Source organism: Molothrus aeneus, chromosome 4, assembly GCF_037042795.1.
Source record: "Molothrus aeneus isolate 106 chromosome 4, BPBGC_Maene_1.0, whole genome shotgun sequence".
Taxonomy (NCBI): Eukaryota; Metazoa; Chordata; class Aves; order Passeriformes; family Icteridae; genus Molothrus; species Molothrus aeneus.
The window spans coordinates 65,089,832-65,114,925 of record NC_089649.1 but is presented as its reverse complement, the minus strand read 5'-3'; the positions used below and the strand labels follow the sequence as shown (position 1 = coordinate 65,114,925).

Here is a 25,094-nt window from a genome sequence, read left to right as displayed (position 1 = left end):
ACAGGAAGAATAAAAATGCTTAGTAAGTAAAAATTCATTAAAATATGTTTAGGAACAGTTTATTACCAGCATTAGTGATACTAGTGCCAACAACTTTTCCCCATATAATAAGAAAGATTAACCACTTTGCCTTCCAAGGAATCTTCACACTCTGCATCTGTATACACTTTTGAATATTTACTCTTCCATAAAAATTGGAGGGTTCTAAGAACAATTACTCACTTGTGGCCATTTCAAAGCCTAATCTCTGGATGCACCATAGAAGATAATTAGCAGTCCAATAAAAAAAGAATTTTCTTCTTGTTTTAACCTGTGTCTTTTAGTTATATTGCATTACTTCTGAGAAAAGAACACATGTGAATCTTGCCTGCAGGCTAAAGGAGCTGAATATTCTTCAGCCTCTAAGATTTTTTTCTGTTATCTATTTCTACTTTTTTTAAATGCATGATAAATAAGGAGCCATTTATTGTCTACATCACATCAGTACAGGTTAAAAACTAGAGCTAATTTTATCAACCAACATGTAGGTCTAGGATCAGCAGCAGATTTTTTTTCAAGATCTGGGTTCATACACCTCCAGTAAAGCATCAAAGATGCACACAACAACTCCTTGCTGTTATTTTGTGTCATTATGCCTCTTTATCTAGAAAAGCAACACATGGCAAGAGAATGTGTATCAAGCTCTGATTTTGTCATTCCATGTAATTAATTTGCAAGTGGTTCAGGAATTAGAGGAACATATTAATATTATGTAACACTGAAAGTTCAGAGAGTGGGAATAGTGCTATATAATTTCCAAATCAGAATGATCATTTTCTATGCAATTTTCAACTCAAAATTGTTATTTTAAACTTAAGAGGGATGTAATCAGACAGCAAAAGCTATTGAAATCTAAAGCAGAAGCAAAAGAACAAAACCCCCAAACCACAACAGTGCCATTCCTAGAATTAGTAGCACCCTTAAAGATGTACAATTAAATGTATTCAAGTTGAACACCCTACAGAGAGAGAGAGGAAAATACCACACAAAATACAGAATATTTTCACAGCATGGGTAAAAACTAGCAACACTGCTCTCAGTCCATCAATACTCAGAAGAAACACTTGCCAACTGGAATTTTTTATTTTTTAGTATCTAGAAACATTTAAAAATACAGTTGTGTCAATGCTTATGGTAATGCATATTTTAAAATCATTTTTTGAAGCAAGCAGTTATTTAATCTGTACACAAAACTAACACTCCCATTGGCAGCTATTGATTTCTAGTAATGAGAAGCTGGGGAGAAGCAGTGCTCATTCCTATGAATAATATGCAGTCCAAGTGGCCATGGAATCTAGTAGATCCTCAGAAACTCAGAAAATTTAGTCCTTTACTATGTACCTGGACATGAATGAATGTGGGAGCCTAATTTTACACACATTAAAATATATTTTAACTCTGATTTATAGAACCATTCTAACAGAGGATGGAGAGGGGCTTTTCATTTGACTCTACACTGGTATTGTGACATGTACTTAATCAGGTAATTTCCAGCACAGGTTAAAATTGTTTCTAGTTACTCTCACTGATATTTTTCCTTGTCTCATTAGCTTCAAAATCCTGAACAAAGTGAATTTAAAAAAAAAAAAGGATTTCAAAATCTATCAACATTGTAAAAATCAATCAGTACATTGCTATCTTATTTACATTGAGGGCATATGAACAAAGTCTACCTTAAACTCAGTTTTAAAAGTGTCATTAATAATTCTGGAAAACACCAGTAAGTAATTACAAGTGCAAAATGTCTTTTCACTTGTAAATTAGTTAACACCTCATAATTTGACTAGATCTTTGGAAAAGAGGTAACTCAAGAAACATGAGAGTTGTAATGTTCATCTTTAAGCTATTGGAATAGTTTAGCACATCCCTCTTGTCTAATTTTAGACTAATTAATTTTAGGCAAGTTGCTGGTTTAAACAGGCTATGTAAAATCCCTCTACAGCCAGGGATTCTACCTCTACTGGCTGTTGAGGGTAGAATCTACAGCCAGGACAGGAATCTCCAGGTGGATAGTTCAACCTATCTGTATAAGACAAATACTGACAAGTTGTTCCTAAGGTTCCCCTGAACATGAGGTATTCTGATATTGAGATCAAATTTTATTAAATTAATTTACTCCAGACATTTAAAGGAATAGAGAAATAAGGAGACAATCTCACAAGAGTCTTCTAAATATCAAGATTTCCTCTGCTTGAGTCAGGTGACTCTTTTACTGTATCAAAAGTGGAAAATTAATGTGGTTTGGGCACATGATCACAACCACTTTGGGCTACATAATATAACCTGTAGTTTTGTTTTTATGTGTACATTTCAAGTCTTTCTGCAAAAACTTCACAGATCATCCAATCTGAGATGTGAATGTTATGCCCTATTGTTAAAAAAGGGTATCCACATCTTGTTAGAACATACAAAGAAACAAAATTGCCCTCTCTGAAAAATCATGTTTCAACAGACAAGAAGGAATGCTTGAAAAGGTGTGGTGGAAAAGATGGTTGTGAAAGTTAACTATTATAATACCTCTCTTTACTGTTTCTGAGTAGGGGTTTAAAAAAAAAAGATTAAGCTATTCTAGTAGATAATTAACAAGAAAGTCCTAGCATTATTTTTAAAAAAAATAAAAACATATAAAAACAACACTGTAATCCAAAATTAGCTTTCAACTGACAGAAGGATAGATGAAGCCCAAATCCCAGATTCAACAGGTCTGAAAGGCTGTGATGATCAGAGGAGATTTCTGAAGAAAGCAGCTGTCACTATTATCTTCCACAAGGATAAGAAGGAAGATGCAGAAAACTACAGGCCAATGAGCTTCTCCTCAGTTCCCAGGAAGATGATGGCACAAATGAACCTAGAAAACATCTGCAAACATATTAAAGTCAAGTAGATGATCTGGGGTAGTCACCATGGATTTAGAATGGGGAAATCATGTTTAAGCAGTGACACCTTGTGCAATGCAGAAAGCAGCTCTGTGGATGCAGGGAGAGCAGCAGATGTTGTTTACCTTGACTCCAGCAAGGCTTTCAAAACACTCACTCATAAAAGCCTCAGAGAAGCTGCTGAAGTACAAGTTAGATAGTGGACAGTGAGGTGGACTGAAACTCAGCTGAACTGCAGCTCCAAATGGCTTTGGTGAGTGGCACAAAGGTGCAGTCACACAGCTCGAGGTCAGTCACTGCTGGAGCAGCCCAGGGGCAAATAAGGCCCAGCAGCCCCATCTGTGACCTGGATCACAGGACCGATGCAACCTCAGCAAGATGGCAGGCAATCCAAAACCCTGAGCAGTGCTTGACATGGCAGATGAGTGATTCAGAGGGACCTCAGGCAGCTGGAGACACAGGCTGTCGGGGTCCCACAGGGTTCTCAGTCTGGAAAGCAGCTCTGCAGAACATAACCTGTGGATCATGGTGAAGAACAAGCTGAACGTGAGCCAGCAATGAGCTTTGTACTCAGGAAGGCCAACAGCACCCTGGGCTGCATCAGGAGGAGCATCACCAGCAGGCCAAGAGACTGATCCTTGTCCTCTCCTTGGGGTGCCTGATGGGAGCATGTAAAGAGGATGAAGCCAGGTTCTTCTCACTGATGCCCAATGACAGGACAAGAGGTGACAATCAGAAACCATTACAGGAAATTCCACTTGAATGTAGGAAAAACTTTTCTGCTGTGTCAGTGGTCAAACACTGGAACAGGCTGCCCAGAGAAGTTCTGAAAGCTCTACCCTTGGAGATATTCAAATCCTCAATAGACAATCTCCAGCAGTCCTGGCAAGGAGGCTCAGAACTGAAGGATTTTGGCTGAAGCCTGACAAACACAGCTTCAAGCCTCAATAAGCAATGCTCTAATCCACAAGGAAAGTTACTATATGCAAGGAGAGTAGAATTACCAATGAAACAATCCCTAATCAAAATCAAACAAGCAGTTCCCCAGTTTTATGAGTTTCTTCTCAGTCAGTTCAACTCTGCTGAGCTTTCTATTTCTGGTATCCAAAATTCTGTATCTTCATTTGCCACTGATATTTTCATTCCTTCCTAGATTAAAACCAGTATATTATTTCAGTTCCTTCCAAGGACTACAGTATACAGACATATATTAGATAAATTACCTTTGAAGTCAGTGAAGTTAGATTTCACCTAATCACAGAGGCTGGTGGTGCATTTCAATTCTTACTCTACATCAAGTAGGGTTGTTGTTTGTATTTCCTATACTCTGATTCCCCTTTCAGTTTTTTATAGGGATTCAGCTAACCCCTACATCTCTCCTCCTCCCCATTTACATTATTAATAGCATAAATTGTTATTTTGAACAAGTAACCTCAGTCAACCCTAGTGACTCAGAATACACATCCATGTCTGTATACAAAGGCATCAATAGTTATAAGCTTTTTTTCTTTTTACTGGAAAATGGCTCACTAATCTATAATTACCCAGATCTGCATTTCTAAAGCTTTATGGAATATGTCATTCTGGAGCCCTACAAACTGCAGGGAAGGGAACAAAGCAATGTAACAGGTAGTTACTGAAATAAATGGGCATGCACAGAGGTGGCTGCTGACTATTCTGTGGGCATTTGATTCTAATTCCCTCACTGTTCTAAGAGCTTACTTAAAAATAAGAACAGAGACAAAACTTCCTACTAAGATAAGAATACCCATTTATAAATGTATTCAGAAGGGATGTGTCACAAGGGAAGTTAAAAAATAGCCAAGGAGTTAGACCAAACAGATAGAAGGAAGGAGCTGGACAGGTAAAGTTATGTACATATCCTTTGATGTGGTGACCAATCCACCTGCTGTTAGTGAGGCACAGTGCCAAACACCAGAGCAAAATAAAGGAATTAATTATTGTTTTACAGTGGCTACCAGTGCCAACAAAGAGCAAAAGCTAGTTGCATTTCTTGTAAACAATAACATTTACTGGGACTGTGATCTTTTAAGATTTAATAGCTCTAATAGATGTTGCTTCAGGAAACCAATTATTTCCTCATACTTGAGAAATACACAGATTTTCTTTTCCATTTGAAAAAAGTTCAGAACAGCAAAATTCTAGTTTTTCTCATGAAATATAGCAGTCCAGCAAAAACTGAAGCATTACAAGTCAAAAGTTCCTGTGATTTCTATTAGCAACTTCTTCTCCAGAAAGTTTATTAGAATAATTAGGCCACAACTATTCTCTTTGAACACCAACTCAGCTCTACACAATGAAACACAAAGTAAGCTTTTAAATCCACAGCATCTGTTTGATGACTAGCACTGTAATACTTTTAGAGCAGAAGCAAGACTTTGGTCTGTAAGACCAGACTTCATCACAATGCTAATAGATAGTTGGATGACAACTCCTTTGAGCTTTACATTACACATTTTTATCTGCCTTTTTTTTTTTTTATTTCCAATTGCCTTTTTTTTTTTAATTCTTGTTATTCTTTACTCTTTCCTCTGGTTTATTTGCTTCTTCAAAATTCTCTCACTCCTTTTCCTTCTTTTTCAATTGTCTTTCATTGTTCTAAATGGGACCACACCTGGTGATAAATTGTGCTTTCACATCTCATTTAATCAGTTTGAGAAGAATTTTAAGCACAGGTTCAGTGAACTGCTTCCTTGACCATCAACACTTCACTTGCTCCATTGTTAAAGGCCAGAGGTATTGGAGAACTAGCAAGGAAAACTGCACCCTGCCTAGAAGAGCATCTTTGCAATGCAGAATGAAAAGACTGAGTCCTGAGGCCACTCACAACATCAAACTCACTCAATTTATCTGGCACCTCCAAAGCTGGAGGCAACTCACTCATGAGAAATTACACAGCAAAAATAATTTAAATAAACCTTTTGGAAAATTGCCACATTTAATTATTGCCCACACTAGCATTAATTAATAGTTCTAAAGGAATAAACAGCTATTTTTATGACTTCTATATGAAACACAATTTCAAGACAGTCTGAAGATCTAATTTTTAAAATATGCCATGGATCTCAATAAACACAGAAAATAGGAAAATGAACAAAGTCACCATAGCAATGCCAGCCTGGTATGGATGGGTACAGCAATTCCTTAGCAAACTTTGGCTTGTCTGTAATCGCCATCTAGTGGTTTGGGGAAAATTAAGGACATCTATTTTCCTTGTCAAAAACCACAGAATCACACAGACTTCTGGAAAAGGATTCCTTCATTTTTGGTACTAGTTTACACTTTTCAGCAGAGAATAATCAATCGAAGGTAGGGCACTACCCTCTTGCCTTACCAGCAGCAAAGAATTATCAAGATTTTATAGACATCAGACAAGTGGGAAACTTAGAAGTTATTCATCCCATTCCCACAAGCTTAATCAGCTTTGAAAGATGTGATCATAAGGAAGGGAAAAAGGGCAACCAAAATTCGTGACTTCTTACTTCAGAGAGTAGGCTCTAAGAATAGTGTTTGATTTCCTACAACTCATTATCTTTCTGCCATATTCCTTGAAATTTACACCTGACAATGATCTCAGGTAATACAGATTTAGCAGCACATGAAAAAGGTTTTGATGAGTTATTTTTAAAATAAAAAAAAATAAATTACTCACTGATTTGATTAAAATCTGTGTTCTGTAACAAATTTTCACCTTTGCACAGCAAGCAAGGAAGTTTGTATATACACAGCTCTTTGTATCTTTCAAGAGAAAAAGACTGCTTGTTTCCCATATACAAACTGACTATATTTTATTACTTATTTAATGTTATTTTCCTGAAAGAAAATTATACACAGAATACTAACTCTGTTACAGTAATATTCATTAATATGGGAAGATCAAACTCTGGGATGAACCCCAAGGAGATATGACTTGGTTTTGGTGGAAAAAAACAGTGCTAAGGCTTAGAGATAACTCCTTGAGTGGCAGCTGGGGATAGTAAATATTGTATAGTTTTAGATTAGCTGCATATTATAGCTTTAAAGCAAACAGTGTCAAGGGAATATTGTCCATAGGTACAAATACCAGGCCTCTAACCACACAAAAAATTACAAGATTTCCAGGTTGGAGCATTTACTGTTAAAAGCAAAGATGGAACAGTTGTTTTATGAAAAGGGTAAAATTTAGCATCTCAAACAAGATTGTTCCACATATTGAGGAATTTACTGACCATATGTTAGCAGGGAATTCCTCTTAAAAGGCTGTGAACAGGAGGCTGGTTGAAGGAGTTAAGGAAATCTAAGTAATGTCTGTTTGCTTCCAGTGAGGGAAGGACAGTCCCTGACTTTACAGAGGTGGCCCTTAACTGTAAATTCCCAAGAGTCAGAGGATGGTCATGCTGGGACAGAAGAACAATGGACAGCAAGGCCACAGGGGTGACAGCAAGATGAACTCTGTCCTATTCTGTCCATCTTCAGCAACTGTTATCCAAACCACTGGTTTTTTCCACTGTTGTTCCCAACTTGAGAGAGCACATCCATATCCAAAACTCTGCACAAAGTTTCCTGAGGCTTTATGAAAGGTTGCTGAGGAAATAAAGAATGGGCAAATTTTCCACTTAATGGAAAATTAATGACACAGAAATAAAAATGATTGTCAGCAGAGAAAGATGAATATAATAGGAATGTAGAGTTACTGAGATAATTTTCCTGAATTTCTTTGGAATGCCAATGACAAAGCTTTGGAAAATCATCACTGTGTGAAACCTGGTCCATCCAAGACAAGAAGTCTCTTTCAATCTATGTAACCTTTGATCTTCCCCTATAAACCATTTTTTAATCATTCTTCATTTCTGCTCTTGTCAGACCTCTCAGATATTTTAATTTTTTCCTAGATACAAATTGGAAGACAGTTGTACAGTAGAAGAACACTACAGAGCAAAATAAACTATTTAAATACTTTTGCTCTATTCAAACATGAAATCTATGCTGAGATGGAGTTAAGACTGTATTTTGTCTTTGCAAACAGGAATGCAACCATCAGAGAAATATAGTAACACTTCCTCCTTTTGAGAGCTTGTAAGACAAGACATAATTTGTGTGTCTGAGATTTTTATTTTAAATGTCCTGTCAGAACATAAGTCTCCAAGCCCTGAGTAGTTCCTACAGTGTATGTCTAAAACTCCCTCTAATGGAGTGCTTCATATGAAAACCAAAAAAAACATCAGGCAGAATTTCTAAAATCTTAATCAATTCTCAAGAAGTTCCAACAGAAAACTTAAGAACAAATAGACACAGAGATATTTAATATAAGGATCACATATGTATTTGTGCACATTGCTGAAGATTCAGCAATCTTATGTCTTATGGATGAGGACAGTAAAAATTACCTCAGCAGGACATGGGCTCCATGCAACTCCTGAGAGCTTACAGAGGCCCAGTGACTGTGACCAGTGGGGACATCAGGGGATGCTGCACATGCCAGCCTCAGGCACTAGAGAAGTGCCCAGACAGGAGTTGAAATATGAATGGATAAGCAGCAGCAGAACAATGACTATTACAGACATCAGTGAATGACGCTAATTGTTTCTTGCAAGCTGAACTCCATGCTAATATTGCACTTAAACTATTCTCAGATTACATGGAATCAGACTTAATAAAATTCCAAGAAACACCCCAAAGTGCATAGACTAACTCATGTAACAGAATACTTCCAGTAATAGATATTACTATAATGACTTTACATTAAAACACCTTTGAATCTGTAAGGTAGTAAAAGCTACATTAATCAAAACAAGCTTTTTAGCAAGGATGATTTTAATTCTGATTCTCGTTAGCTCTGTGCTCCAATCATATTATAGAGAAAAATAACCTGGCAGTGGCAGTAGCTTTATTCCAAGACGAATTTCTAAAACATGATCACAGCTTTGGCTTTTACCTGGAGCACTCCCAAAAGATCACTGGCAAAGGTCATTTAAAGGATAAAATTAATCAGCACATAATCAACAACCTTAGCAATGCCCACTCAATAGAAGTAAATGGTCAGTGCTGACAATTTAATTTATACATACTGGATTGAAATATATTAGCTTCTAATTTTAAAGAAACAAGTGGAAGTATGCAGTGCTGTCATCTCTCAAGCATAGGAAGATTTTAGAGGAACATTTTTTTCCCCATTTCTACAAATCTAAGCTTCTGTGAGAATTTCTTTTGCCAGAAACTAAAGGATGGTGAAGGAAGAGTTCAGCCTCCATATCAATATTTCATAATGTGCTAAAAATACTCTGGCTGATATTTTTCCAAGTTGTATAGAATCTTTCATTTCTGAGCAGCCAATTTTAATTGCTCTGTTTATTTCTGTGCTTATGTTTAGTTTGTAGAAGAAATAATGACAGACTACCTTATCCTGCATAAACAAAATGCAAGTATCTTTTATGCTATTACTGCAAGGAAGCAGATTTATACCAGCTGCACATTACCTTTCTTTAAATAATACACAGAACAATTATACATGCAAAGATGATCCCAAACAGAAGAGAAGAGGACAGGATTGAACTGCTTGTTTTAAAGAATGACAGCCCAGATGATGCTACAAGCTTTAGTGAGCCAAATTATGCTATAAAATGTTGTCCATGTATTGGATACACCCACTCACCATGAGGTAAATGAATCTACACAAAACAGGAGCACTAGAACAAAGAATGCCAAAGATGTGCATATATCATAGAAAAGGATGCTGAGAGAACAAAGAGCAAACCTTGTTTCTGCATTTGGGTAATAAACCAAGACAATGATGTTCTGGAGCATCAGATATGAGTTTTACAATGTGACCAACAGTGACTTTCCACACTACAGCTGCCACAGTGATACCTAAGAACTTTCTATTGCAATGTTAAGGTAGTGCAAAATTTCATCCTGGAAATGTCATTGGACCAAAGTCTTGTCAACATGCCCATTCACTCATTTTTAAGTACAATTTTCCTGTACTTAAACTGTACATAGAACTTCAGCTGTGATGAGTGAGGAAGAGGAAATAGAGAATTTCTGTCTCCAAAACTGTAAATGTAGTTTCTTGAGGCCTTCATTAAGATCACTTAAAAAAAAACCACCAAAACAAAGCAACAACAAAAGTGGCTATAAAAACATCATAACTCTACTCATAAAATGAGATACTATTTTAGTGCTATTAGTGCAGTAATAACCACCATATGACTCAAGAGTATTGGAATAAACATACTGAAAAGAAATATGGCACAAAAATATGCTCTGAATGCAAAAGATGCTCAGAGAACACCAATCAACCACAACAATCAGCAAGCACACTCTGGCTTTCTCTAACAGCACATCAGCTCATCTGAGTGACAGGGGTTTGTACTGACTAGAAAATACAGCATTAAATTGCTTTAATTCAAAGGCCCAAGAAAGAACAGACACATTCTCATATCTGCTAAGACAACCCACCCTTGTTATAAGCAAAGCCCACATTAGGGAATACTTACCAAAAACTGATTTTGTTAGCCTAGATGACATTATAGAAGTTTTAGACAATGTTTTATATGAACCTGTAATGTGTCTGACATGTCTCTATCCCCAGTGCTTTCCAATAAACATACTTTAAAAAAAAAATAGAAAACACACTCCAAGATCAATGAAAAGCTAAAGCCCATATCATTTCTTCATTTTAAGTAAATAATCTTCTCAGTTGGACAGTGCATTTGGAAAGCAAATGTTTTGGAAAGCAAGTTTACAGAAATCTTATTCCTATCAGTGCAGTTTCAAAAGCAGCCAAGGCCTTGGCTCATTCTGGGGAGGGGGTTAAAAAAAAATAAAAATATTCCTGCTCCCAGACTTGGTGTCTGATTCCTCACATTGCACCAGCCTCTGCCAAACCTTCTAGAAGCTGAGAAAGAAAGGGGCAGGGATAAAACAAGACAGCGCAGAATCACATCACTATTGGAACACCTTGCAGAACATCCTGTTTCTGCTGGAATCCAATTGTAACCACAGACTTCAAACTTCCAAAACGAATATTTATAGTAGCACACATCAGCCTGCAGCCTTAATAAAGTCTTGGACAAAATGCCTGAAATTTGGAGCTGCCACAACAGCTTTGGTAGCACAATTCTGTCAGACCACCCTGCTGGGAGTGCACATGTGGGGATGCCAAAATGGAAAACCTATTGGGATTGTGCTACAAAAGGGAGACAAACAAGCAGCATCCCATCCACACTGTCCAGAATCCCAAAACTATGCCAAAACCACATTTCCATTTTATCTCAGAGAAAATTAGAAAATTTTTCACTCCAAAAAACAGCCCAGAGGGGAAATAACACGGATACAGTAAGGCTAATCAGAAATACTGGTTTGCTAAGTTAATTGAGAGAACAGACTCATTTTGGATGGCAATTGCTCAGAGGGGCCTCTACTTCAAGGGAGTCTCTCCCCTTAGAATGAAAACCAGATGCTAAATTCATTATTCATATTCCAAACACTACTTGCAACACTCATTTTCCAATAAACAAGCATGCAATTCTCTATTGTGCATTCACCGCCAGAAAATCTTATATCTGTTGAAGAGATTGAGATATATGCAATATTTCAGGTTCTTTATGATCCTTCCTTAAGCATGTTAACATTTAATATGCCCTAATTAGTTTCCCTTTCAAAATTACATTCCTGATTTCCAAATTATAGGCTAACATGTTTCTTTGACTGATAGGTTATATTATTTCATTCCTTTGCCTTCTTGGACAAGCTATAAACGTATTTTTCCTGAGGAAAGGCAGGAATACTTTTTTTTCCCACTTTCTCCAAGAAGGTGAAAATTTTTTATTTATCTTCAGCATAACTTTTTGTTACTAAAAGGAAGGAAACGCTCCCTGAAGCCCACCACTTTGTGCTTTTCAATTTAATGACACAAACATCTTCTGAAGTAGAGAAGCATAAACTCATTAGCAGCATTTCAGTTCTCTCTGCTGCAGAAGCCTGGAGGAAAGAAACCTTAACACAGAATATCTGATTCTAGCACTGAAATTTACATCTTAAACCAAATTATAACATCTAATTTTATGCAATCTTTATATCTCAAGTTAGTATTTCTCTCCTTTCATTCTGAAAGGGGCTTGATCTTAATTGGGTTTATGCTTTTCCACTTGTGTCTTGACTTATTTCTGCTTTAAAACATGAGAGACTGAAAAGAGATATTTCCAGGTGGGTTTGGAGAACATAAACAAGCTTTTATGAATGACATAAATATATATAAGAGAAAAGTTATCTATGAGTAATATAATCAAAAAGCACCCTAATGTAGACAAGACTAATACATTTATACAAAAACAATTTGAAAATAACACATTCAAATAATAAACCTAATGAAATTCCCCTAACAGTCATAAGCAATCCATCACAGAGAAAAAAAACCCAACAAACTAGCACATGGATACATTAGAAAATAATTTGTAGGGTTTACAATTACTTTTAGGTTTCAGATACTCAAGTTTTCCAAAAGTAGCAAATAGACATCTACAATGCAGTAACAGGAGACTGCAAGATCAAATGCAATAATACATGTTATTGTTTAGCAAAAATACATTAACAGTTATTTGTGAAAAACACATGATTTATACAGCACACATTTTGTACAGGAAGAAACCAAATGAGAAGAAATGAAGTGTAAAGTTAAACTAAAATAGATGAACACATGGAGAGCCACTGAAGTAAAGTGCTGCTAAGAAACCCCCTCTAAGTTGTTACAACACAAAAGTAATAAAAATTCATGTGAATAAACTTATCTATTGAGAAAAACCCACATAAAGCCAAAAATATACCTCATCCATATATCAAATGTGGAACTGTCTGAAAGAAGATGACAGAGTTTATCTAAAAAAGAAATTCTGCTCTGTATCCAATGTCTAGTCATTTCCCCTCAAACCTACAAGTAAATCCCTCTTGGACTCCATTAAATGGCTTAAAGGACAGAGGACAGATAGATCCATCCTCTTTACAAAACAAAAGAAAGATAAAGAAATCTTTGTTAGGAGTCCAATCTCTCAGAAGCACTGCAGAATATGGGATGTTTTTCCATTTGAATTTTCAAAGAATGTGATTCACACTTATCTTTTGCTTTAATCACTTATTAAAGCATTTTAAAACAGTTAAAAATAAATTGCCTCAGCAAAAAATTCAGCTAAAATTTGACATAATATCATAGTAACCGTAAAAATATCTCCAATATTTATGATTTCTGGCAAGAACCTTACCAATCTTTTAACACTTAGCAAAGTGACTGGGCACTGCAGTATATCTTCCATATCAATAAATTATTCAGAAACAGATGGTATAAGTTCCATAAACATTTCAAACAAAAAAAGCCATGCCAATGTTTTTCTTTAGAAGGAAAAGCCAGCCTTAGGCAACCCTGGATGCTAACTTTAGCAGCATTATTTTGAACAAAAACAACTTTTAAGAAAAATAGATTTCATGTCCTTTTTACTATGATGGGCCTAAGGTCACTTTGTGTTGTATGTGGTTTTTCAAGACAGCTGTTTGTTCAGCTCTGACTTGGAAATGCCTGTGCATCACTCCAGAGAATTCAGCAAACTGTGACCTTCATGATCATCTCTTCCTCTCACTTTTTCCCATCTGGGTGCATGAGAAATGAGAGCAGCAGTAACACTTCCCCATTCTGTTGTTAATTCAGAATCCTAAACACTGATTTTTACTCAGCAAAAAGCATAAGCACTTCCTATAAATTGTTTGATGACAAATTGTGTGGAAATATGTACCATGAGGGTAGGAAGATCCAAATGAAACATGAACTGTGAAGACAGGTGAAAGGAAAGCTCAGGAAGTCACCAGTGTGGTGAGGGTGAGAACTCCCCAGAACAGGTTTCTGTCAGAAACCCAAAGTCACCGTTCCAGGCAGGACTTGCCAGGAACCACACCAGCCATCCATGCAAAGTGCTCACAAATTAAGGTTAAATCTGTGCTCCCACAAAGAGCTGTGGAACACCATGGCTTTTCTCCAAGCCTGCAGAAACCTCCTAATCCCATTTGTATCTGTGAAGCTTAAGGTTGGGTCCTGCACAGAGATAAGCAGTACCCAAATCTGCATGGATAGGAACTGACAACACTTTGGGGCACAAGTTAGAAGGATAACAGCCTCACAGATTCCCTCGAGCCTTTATTGAGACAAGTCCCATCTCTGCATCTGTCCCCAGTCACCCACAGGGACAGAGGGCAGGTCTTTGGCAGAAAAGGCCATGGTTAAACCAAACAGAAACTTTCCCCAGATGGACAGTCACTACTTTTCTTCTGCTGTTCTCTCACCTATGCCTCGAGCCCCTGGAGCTCTGCAGCCCCAATCTTGTCCCACACCAGGTCCTGCACTCTCATCCATGCAGCCATGGGTTGTGACAAGAGGGGAACACAAAGGCCTTTGACCGACAGCCAGTGGTCAGTGGGTATCATAAACACCAAGAGAAATGGGATCATAGAACACATTCAAGTAAGCCCTTGAAAGGCCACTTTTGGAAAGGAAAAAAAAAAAGAAAAACAAAAAGTAACCCAAGCCTGTAGCAGTCCATAAAGTCAAATAAAACACGTTTCAGGCATGTACATGGAGATCATCATAGACAAGAGAGGAAGCACAAAGAGCCCAGGTGTCACAGCCATATAAGCGAGACTTCCAGAGCACCAGCACTGCCAGCTGAGCCCTTTCCTGCTATGAGGCCTGAAGCCAAATTCCAGAAGAAGAGAGCTTCCTTTCCTCTCTGTAATACCCACTCTCCAGGGCTCACTGATGCTTTACAAGGAGTGCTTCGTGAACACCAGAATTCATGACAAGAAATATCCAAGGTACATGCATGGCTCTTGTACTCCTCTACTACAGGTAACAATGTTAATTCTAATCACAGACACCACAAAATATGCCTAAGAACAGATGTCCCACAGTAAAATCCCCTTTTAATAACCTTTTTCTGTCCACCATTTAGATACAATACAGCAACTGCTAGATTTACATGAAAACAAACATTTCCTGTATTAAAGATACTACATATTTTGTACAAGTAATATTTATTTCTCATTTCAATTAAAATGCAAATCTTCCAATAACCTCACTTACAGGATGTTTGGCTGAAAGTCTGCCAGTCACAGTTCCTGTTTGATTCCAAGTAGAGGAAATGAATCCCTGTAATCAAGTAAAGTGAAAAACAGAAAAAAATAAAGAATGAAGACATAGAACTATATCTTATTTAATATAAGTATCAGTAATAAAAATTCACTGCAATCAAAACAAGAAAATACAAAAGAAATACTGTTAAGTTTTCCATGTATAAAACTTCTTAAACGGTAAACTGCAATAATTTCACATCTTTTTAGGATTTTACAAGTTATTTTATATATTTCTACCTTTTTCATGCACGTTTGTAGTCCATCCACATAAGTTGATTTCATCTTATGAACCTAAAATACATAAAATTTAAGATAAATGTTTACTTACAAAAATAAGGGATTTTTCAAATTAAAGCTCCTAATTTCCAAATGCATTCTGCTTGTAGCCTTTTTTTTAAAGACAGCTTTATCCAAGTAAATAATGGATTTATACTCACTGACAGCTTAACCTACTCCTGTAAGTTAGGTAAGTGCTTGGTTGTAATCTAAAGACAGAGCTTTGCAGATATTATTAAATGAATTATTGGAATTTATTATTTTATATCTTATGTCCCCAGGTCAACAAATTACATGAAAACCACACACACAAAAAACCACAAACAAATTAAAAAAAAAAATCAAAACCAAACACAAACCCACAAACTTTTAAACTTTTTTTTTGTTTTTTTAGTTCTTGGAAGCTCATTCACTGACAACCTAATGATTAAGTGTGGGAGCAGACAAACTAGTTTATTTAGGATTTTCAGGAGGCTTGTCATCCCAAAATTCCCCATAAACAGTTATGTCTCTCACTTTATGCAAAGCATTTCTTCAGAACTCAAACAATAGACATTTTGCCCTAAGTATGCTTTATAGCACTACACAAATTTAACAGTGAAATTTTCCAATTGTCTTTGCAACGTTGTACAAGTTGTTTGCTAGCTATAATCTAACATGGAGCAAGCAACTATAACCATTAAAATTTAAAATTCTTAAGAATACTGACTTCAAATTAGTATTTGAATGAAGTTTCACTAGAGCCAACATATTTATTTAACTATGAATTTGGTATCTGTCTTGCCAAATTTTGCTTCAATGCAACTACCTTCTGTGAAAAAAATATCAGCTCACCTGGCGGTATTCTAAAATTATCTTAGGCAAGGGATGAAGATCTTGCAATTTATTTAGCTGCAAAGTCAAGAATGAAAATTACTGACATATTTTTCTTGAAGTTATATTATTAAACAAACTTTAACAGAATCCATTTTGGAGGAAGAAATTTTCTTGACAAGCTGAATGGACAAAATACTGGCTGAAGGATGATGTCCTTCAAGCAATCCCAGCCCAGGCCCAAGGAGGCTTTCATTAGGAAGGATGGAGGTTATTCCTTCTCATTTCATTTTCACTCCTGTCCCAGACACAAAAAGACACATAGACATAAAAACTTTTCCACAGCAACTTTGAAATGTGTGTGTATTATTTATGGCCCTTTGTTTGTTTTTTGTGCTATACAGCACCAATGCAAGAAAGAACATGATGGAAGTAGACAAAATAATACATATATACACATGTACATATTTATATACACACAATACAAGAGGAGAATTTCTCCTGTTCATGCCTTAATAAAAGTTCCAGGAAAACTTCAAGAGAAATTCAAACTGTCAAATTAAAAACCAATAAAATAAAGGATATTTCTGATTACTTTGATTGGAAATGGCCAAAAATTCTGTTGAGAAAAAGAATTAAATTATTATTAAATTGAGATTGGATATTTATAAGTACAACAAAAAAACTTCTGGAACTACAATTGCCCAGGATGAAAAAAGATGTAACTGTACTAAAAATTATATTTAAAATATAAGGTTTTTTCTTGCTATGAGGGAGAAACTAATATCTTCAGATTTATTGTCTACTATTTATCTCCTGCAGTTTCATCCTACCTTTCTCTAAATAACCAAGTCTCAGCAGTTTTGGAAAGAGAATACTGGACTACATAAAAGCGTTGCTTTGATTATAGCTACAAATCCTATGTTCCCACAAAAAGGTGACATGAATTCTATTTTGCTGATGCCTCCCACTTCCCAAGGCTCTCTGTCACCCTCCAAGATTACATGTCTGATCTATGAAACCTCCTTCTCCTTGAGTACTGTGTGGGTTTTATGGTTATACTGTTGAGGTTACTGGAGATCATATTTGGTAGTTCAGACACTTGACTGAAAAGTGGAATTTCCTTCTTAAGAAATAAATATTACCCTTCCACCTTCCCCAAAGATGTTCATGTTCAGCAATGAGTTGTGCACTTTACAGTAATTCCTATATAAACTAGAGCAATTCAATCATGGCACCAAATCAGAAACAGGTGCAGCTGCACAGAGGCTTTTTCTCTTCTGAGAAGACTCTCCATTGCTATTATTATCTTCACAAAATGATTTTTTAATGATCTGACAACAGGATCAAAGCACCCTCAGTCAGTTTGCAGATGACACCAAACTGGGTGGAAGAGTTGATCTGCTGGAGGGCAGGAAGGCTCAGCAGAGGGATCTGGACAGGCTGGATCAGTGGGCCCAGGGCTCTGAGGTCCAACAAGGCCAAGTGCTGGGTCCTGCCCCTGGGTCACAACAACCCCTGCAGTGCCACAGGTGGGGCAGAGTGCCTGGAAAGGGCCCCGTGGAAAAGGACCTGGGGGTGCTGGGTGAGAGTGGCTGAACATGAGCCAGGTGTGCCCAGGTGGCCAAGAAGGCCAATGGCAGCTGGCCTGGATCAGCAGTGCTGTGGCCAGCAGGACCAGACCACTGTCACTCTGTACTCAGCAGTGAGTATTGTGCTCTGTTTTGGACCCTTCATTTCAAAAAGGACATTGAGGTGCTGGAGCGAGTCCAGAGAAGCACAGCTGAGCTGGAAAAGGGTCTGGAGCACAAGTCTGATAAGGAACAACTGTAGGAGCTGGGGATGTTTAACCTGGAGAAAAGGAGGCTCAGGTGAGACCTTCAGTAGCTGGTTTGTTTTTCCCCACCATGAAGTGCAAGTCTCTTTTCTGGCACAATAACTGTAGCACAAATAGTACAATACAAAAATAAAGCACAATCATTAGAAAAAATCTAGAAAAATCATGATTTCACAGGAATATAACTTAAAAGTTTTGCTAAATCATACAGCTGATTTTAAAACCCTCCCCTGTCTCACCACAACTTCTGAGGTGGATACGAGCTGTTGTATTTCAGTTCTGTGAAGTTTCTCACACAGCGTATGCAGCTTTAACTTATCAAATAGTACCTAAGGTAAGAAAAAGACAATAAATCTTTCAGTGTTTCAAGTGTTGAAATAGAAAGGAAAATTATTGGGTGCTTGAACTTAAACGGAAAACAGGTTACAAGGTAAATAGAGCATACTGTAGGAAAGAGAACTAACACAGAATTGAAAATCTTTATTTTTGAGCTATTGAAGCACTGACGTTACTAAAAAAAAAGTATAATTTATGTACATACATTCAAATACGGATTATTCAACATTGCCATATTTATCAAAAAACTGATATGTCCTTCATTAAAACCAGAAAATAATTAATATAGAATAAGTCAGAAGTGGTAAGGATATATATGCTTTACAGTTCTCCTGTATCAATAAATCTCTAGAACATACACCTTAAGTAGAAATAGCAGAACAAATGATACCTCTCGGAGCTGACAGCTGCTGGTCAGAAGGAATCGTTCTCCAGCAGCCTCATGAGCTTCCTGTTCAAGCTCTTTGAGCCGCAGCTATAAATTACAACATCAAAATTATTCTGCTTGCACTATTATTTTCTTCAATATCTGCTGCTTCCAAGGTTAATGAGAATATTGGACCTTTATTTAAAAATGGAGTACTTGATATTGTGTAATCATTGCTGGCTATCAACATTTGGTTGAGTAGATTGCTTATACACTACTTAATTTATATTGCTTTGTGATCAGGGAAGGGGATTTATTGTAGTAAGAAGTACCAACATTTGTGGTTAAAGAATTCAGGTTACTGAAGCCTATAGAGATCTGTGAGAAACACAGCTATACAAATTATTCTGATAAATTAGTAATCTGTGACCAGTATGATTATCTAGTCAAATTTTATGTTACAAAATAGGATCCTCTTGCAGCTATTTTTATCAAAGAACACTCATTTAAAGAGTGTATTGTTCATCAAAAGAGGAAGAGGAGTCTATCACTTCTCAGGAAGATGGGTACTGAAAACCGTAGGTTCAGAAAGAGTCATTGTCATTTTTACTCTACAACACATAACCCAAAAGGACCTGTGCATTTTGCAATGCAATTTCAGTTCTGCGGTAAGGCTGATGACTCAAATGTGTCTTTTACTTGTGCAAATAAATAGGGAAGTATCCTAAAATGTAAATATAATCCTTTATAATGATATACTAAAAACATCACACTGTTACATAAAAAGTGACAAAAGTTCCTTCTCTTTTTAATTAGTTATTCTCAGTAAAAGCACAAAGATGATGCTATATAATTTTCAAGAAAAAAAAATTAATACAAAATTTACCCCTAGAATCTCTGATGTTTTTTTCAGTTCTTGTTTGTTCACATATATTTTGTGTGTTTCCATCACTGTAAATACAATTTTAGGTTAAGAACATTTATAATTCACAATTTCAATCTTATATTTTTCTTGGTCTATAAAATGGAAACTCAATCTCACACAGCTGTTATGAGGCTAAGATAACATTTCATATTCAGAGGAATTACATTCTACTTAGGCATAGTCAGCAGCTGTGTGAAAATAGTGAAGATTCATATTTTGAACTGAACTTTTCATACCTGCAAGAATTTTGATAAGTGGAAGCTCTAATGTGCAAAATAAGTTCCACAAACCTTGAGCCTGTAAAGTAAGTTATAAATACATTTTTCAGTATTTCCCAGTGAGCAGTATTTCACTTTCTGTGTATTCCCTTTTTACATGACAACACGTGTCAGTGGCATGAAATGCTACTTAGTGTAAATTATAGTTTCTAAATGCTGTCACTTCTCTTTGTGGGGAATATGAATTTTGCAATAGTAACTATTTTGTATAAGAATGCTAGTAAAGAAATATATATACATTTTTTTTCTAAACAGTTTATTCTTAAAGCAAGCTTCATTATAATAGGACACACAGTTACCCTTTTTCCTTTCTTCACTTGAACGATTAGGCAACCATTCATAATTCATAATTCTGTTTTCATTAGGGAGAAAATAAGAGTTGAAAGGGTCATGTCCCCAAACTACTTACAGAGAACAGAAAGTCTGATGTTTTTCTAATCACTGAAGCAACCTGACTTGTCTAAAAACTTGTGGGCTCAGCTTCAGTGTTCCTGGGCCTTTGGTGTTTCCCTGCTGCCTCCCTTCATGGACTGCTCACCACACTGCTGATATCCACATTAACATGGCTCCATCTCCTCATGGTCTAAGCCCTACACCTGCTACCAGCAACCCCAAAAACAATCCCAGGGAAACTGTGATGCCTCTTCTACCAGAACCTGGGTGTATCCCTAAATTCTATCCCTGGATTCTATACCTGGAAATCTACTTTTCACACACCCCAACAGATTTCTTGAGAAGCATTCTGGACTGCAATAAGGGGTAAAATAGAATAAAATAGTTCACTTGGAAGGGACCTACAATGACTATCTAGTCACGTTGCCTGGTCAATTTAGGGCTGACTAAAATTTAAAGTACATGATAAGGGCACTGTGCAATTGCCTCTCAAACACTGACAGGATGGGCCATCAACCACCTCTCTGGGCAGCCTGTCCCACCCAGCATGTGACCAGTGCTTGGTTAACACAACCTAGAACAAAAGATATGCTGAGAGTTTTCATAAGCAAGGAATACATAGAAAAAAATAGCTAAACGTTCTGCCTCTTTTAACACTTTTTAGACAGTAATATATAGATATCAAATACTAAAATAAAACTCAATATTCTAAACCTTTCCTGCTCTCAGAATCTTCATTTAGTTAAATGTAGCAGAGGAAAAGTTTCTCCTAAAGATTAACCTTGACACCATCTTCTTCTAGAAAAAATGGCAAATTTGATGGGCAATTTATTTTAAATGTTGACTGCCAATGTAAACCACTAAGGACTGAAGCATTCTATTATTCTAATTTGAATGAGAAATACATCATTAACTCTCTTTAATTCAATACTTACATAGTTATTCCTGAGCAAATTCTTTTTTTCTTACCTTTAAGCCATGAGCAAGGTCCATCATTACATTATAGAGTTTCTCCAAGTTCACACCTAAGTCTTGATACTGATATAAATAAATAAAAACAAATCAATAACTTTATTGCTAACAATACTCTAAATATTTTTAGCAATATATCTTTTCAAAAGGTATAAATTGTGAAAACACACTTTTCTACCTTCTGTTAACATTTCAGAAACATTGTTAGATCTCTGTCAAACCCAAATCACAGCACTAGATTATGAACACAGCACTTTTTTTTAATTAAGAACATTCCAGATTTTGCCTGTTCCTGTATTTACATTTTGCATCAAGTACAGAGAAATATAATATTGATAAACTGCCTTTGACACTGAAGTCAGAGTTCCCTTACTACTTTTAAAATGAGGAAAAAATCCTTTCATTCTTTTTCTCATATAAGTACTGCCACTCTTGTGCCAGAACTGTTCATTTCCTTCCTTTCTGTTCCAGAGGTGTTCCACACAACACCAGGTCACCTCCTTCAATTGGCTAGAATACCATTTGAAATGTATACAAATACTGAGATTGTTAGCTGCAGTAACATGACCATTAAAAATAAACTTAATAAAGACTGAGAAACAACAGGCCTGGAAGGTAAGATGCAGGGGCTCTCTTCAAAACTGAGATATGCAGATCCACTGGTGATGATCCTTGCTCTAAAACAGTCTAGTACATACTGCAGTGAAAAGTCACCATTTTGTCTCCAAGAAACCTTGTCCATACCAACTTGTTCTGGAACAAACGAGCTGTCTGTGAAATACAGACAGCTTGCTTGATCCCTTCCTGGAGGTGGAAGAGAGGCCAGTGACAGGCTTCAACTGACACCAAAATTCCTCAGCAGTAAATGCAGCGATGACAAGACCAGCAGAATGTTTAGCACCTGTTCCAGCAAATGTTTCAGGGAGTGTGGACCATGAGCACTTTGGCACAGCACCAAATACACAGACAAGCAGCAAGCAGCACATCCTTGTGCTAGAGGTGTGTGGGTGAGCTGTGGGCTACAGAATAAACCAGCAGTCATTCCAAGTACTGTGGTGGGTGGACAAGACTAGCACAAGACAGGGAGCTCCACTGAAGCAGTGAGGCACAAGATGATTTATCACTTACCACAGATCCCTCTGGCAGTATAGACAACTGTTGGGAATCTACCAGTAAAAACAGAGCAAGAAGATTGAAGAGATAAACCTGGCAAAGAACCAGGAGACACAGGAAGAACTGGAACTCACTGAGCAAAGAGAGAGAAGCCAAAAAGGAAGTGAGAGAGTGCAGGTGACAAATTAAGGAATAAGGAATGGCGGGGGGGAATAGTCACAGGATGTCACAAGGAGACATTAACTGGGAATTGAGAGAACAAGTCACTGGAGATGGCTGTGGCAAGGAAACAAACTAGACCTGAAGTAGGACAGGAAGGAAATAAAATTTCAGTATTTAACTCAGAGCTGGAAATCAGGATAACAAAGTTGAAAAATAATCAACAACAGATGGGACATCTGAAGAACAAAAGTCTGAGTCAAGCTAAGGGAAGAGACAAGATTAAGGATGCTGACTCACAGCAAGGCCATCACACATAAAAGAACCATAGGTAACTTCTGTCTATTTGCTTGTCTATTCCTACACTAATAACTTAATTCATGAAGTAGCTTCTGAACAAGTGCAGTTTACAGCCAATGCTTTCAAGTAAGCTGCCTCTGCTTTTCTCAGAAATGTCTACACTGATGGGTAAGTGCCAGTACAACCAACCCTGCCTATGCTCCAAGCCCACTTGGCATCTGCAGATTTGTGTCCTACAAGTCTTACAATCATTGTACAATACTTGGTCTGAATGAGCAAGGCCACTGAAAAGTGAATGGCAGAAAAAAATCACATTATTTAGGTTCTTCTACATCATCTTATCCTTCAAACAACCTCTGAAAGCTAATGTGTCCACAGTAGATCCCCATAGCCCAAAACAGATACAAATATTTTATAACATTCAGGAAATACATTTCAGTAGAAATACAGAGGACATTTGATACAATACAGGAAGATCTTTCCATAGTGCAAGGAAAAAAAATTCATCATGCATTCTCTCACACTCAGAATTAAAATTCACAGATTTTTTTCATACAAATGCTTGAAGGTTCACATTTGACCCCCTGCTGTTTCTCAGCCTATGATGTGGTGTGTACCAGCTGTGAAATTTAGCAAAATTGTTAATAACAATCAACTAAATACAGGCTACAAGTGCACAGGAACTGGAGAACAAACACAGCATTAGATATTTTGGAGATTTGGAAATCATTTCACAGGAAGGTAAAGAGAAAAAATATAAAACTCTATACTAATTCATGTTGATACTGAACTTTACACTTTTAAAGGAAAATTTTACAGCTGTTCCTGGAGAATGAGCTCCCATCTTGGTAGATGTAGTAAAACCTCCCCTTCTCCCCCTTCTTTCAATTTCCAACGTCACATTAATAGAATATTCTTTTCCATTATAAAATCTTCCATTATAAAATCTGTCCATTATCCATCTTCTTTTGCAATATCTTCTAAGAAAAAGTAATTCTATTATCATTCCCATCCCTTTTTAACCCAAACAATTGAAAACAAACTACTTACAGATACATTTCTCAAAGTGCCTGTATCTGTATTCTCTGCTCCCTTTGAAAAAGGCTTTTCAAAATACTTCTGTATTAAACACTCAAAGGAAGGAACTGTGTCACTGGGGTTTATCAGCCATGCTGCAATCCTTGGATCTAACACGACACTATTGGCAACTACAAAAACAAGTTATTCAAAATATTTAAAATACCTCCCATACTGAAAAATAGCTGTAAAGTTTTGCCCATCTTTCCTGCACATACACACCATAAGGACAAGTATTTACTCTACAAAAATATCAAATATTGAATTCACAGCTGTAACACATAGTCAATAACACGACTACACAGGAGAAAGTGTAGTATTGCACATTTTTGAAGAGTGTTGTTTTGTGAGGTTGGGGTGGATTTTTTTGGTTAGTTGATTTTTTTCAAGTTTTCAAATATAAGTAAACTTTTGGCTCCTTAGATTTACTGTAAAAACTTTCATTTCTTAGAACTGAAAAACTTCAAGCTGAAGGTTTTTTTATGAGTCTTCCTCTGGTAGTTTTCTTATTGTTGTTAACTTGACTGATATCCACAAAATTGCTGTTGGGGATCAGGGAGAGACTTACTTCCTAGCAATCAGACCCAGACTGTTAATGTATATATGAATTCACACATGGGTGCACAACGCCCTGTTGCCAAAACTCAGAACCTTTTGTCCTTTAGCATCATATGTGCTTACACTGCACCCCCATGCTCACACAGATGGATAGGATGGGCCAAGCCCAGTGCTGTTTCACTTTCCTTTGAACTACAATCTCAACATGTGTCCTGCACTTCTACAAAGAACAGGAGAAACTAATAACTAGACTGCTTTGTGATATGTTCAAAAATAAACCTAAGTATCCTCTTCAGTAACTCCTAACTAAATTCAAACCATGACCTACAGGGACATTTATAGAGAACTCCATGCTACACAACCTTGTAGACTCAGTTACCTGGAAGCAAATTGTCATGTCCATAATGCAGTTACAGCTACAGGACTACTCTAAAGAGAATTTTAGGGGTTTTGTTTGTTTTGTTGGAGCTTTGTGTGCTTGTTTTTTTCATAGCAGAAATAATGTGTGAGGAAGCATGAAGTTTCAAAGTTTAAAAGCCTAAACAAAAATTGGTTTGGTTACTAGAAACTTCAGATTCAAATCCCATGGATCAGGTACTATCAA

The 25,094-nt window shown here is 36.7% G+C and overlaps 1 protein-coding gene across 1 annotated transcript in view; it reads right to left on the bottom strand.

Moving 5' to 3' along the window:
* POLN (DNA polymerase nu) overlaps positions 1 to 25,094 on the bottom strand; it is an 88,767-nt gene that overhangs the window by 53,845 nt on the left and 9,828 nt on the right. Inside the window, exons 6-14 of the mRNA XM_066549223.1 lie at positions 23,906 to 24,063; positions 21,281 to 21,349; positions 19,877 to 19,937; positions 19,602 to 19,666; positions 18,740 to 18,823; positions 18,252 to 18,341; positions 16,197 to 16,253; positions 15,324 to 15,377; positions 15,037 to 15,102 (exon numbers count right to left, since the gene is read on the bottom strand). Coding sequence (XP_066405320.1) covers positions 15,037 to 15,102; positions 15,324 to 15,377; positions 16,197 to 16,253; positions 18,252 to 18,341; positions 18,740 to 18,823; positions 19,602 to 19,666; positions 19,877 to 19,937; positions 21,281 to 21,349; positions 23,906 to 24,063 — 704 coding nt within the window. The remainder of the gene's footprint in view (positions 1 to 15,036; positions 15,103 to 15,323; positions 15,378 to 16,196; positions 16,254 to 18,251; positions 18,342 to 18,739; positions 18,824 to 19,601; positions 19,667 to 19,876; positions 19,938 to 21,280; positions 21,350 to 23,905; positions 24,064 to 25,094) is intronic.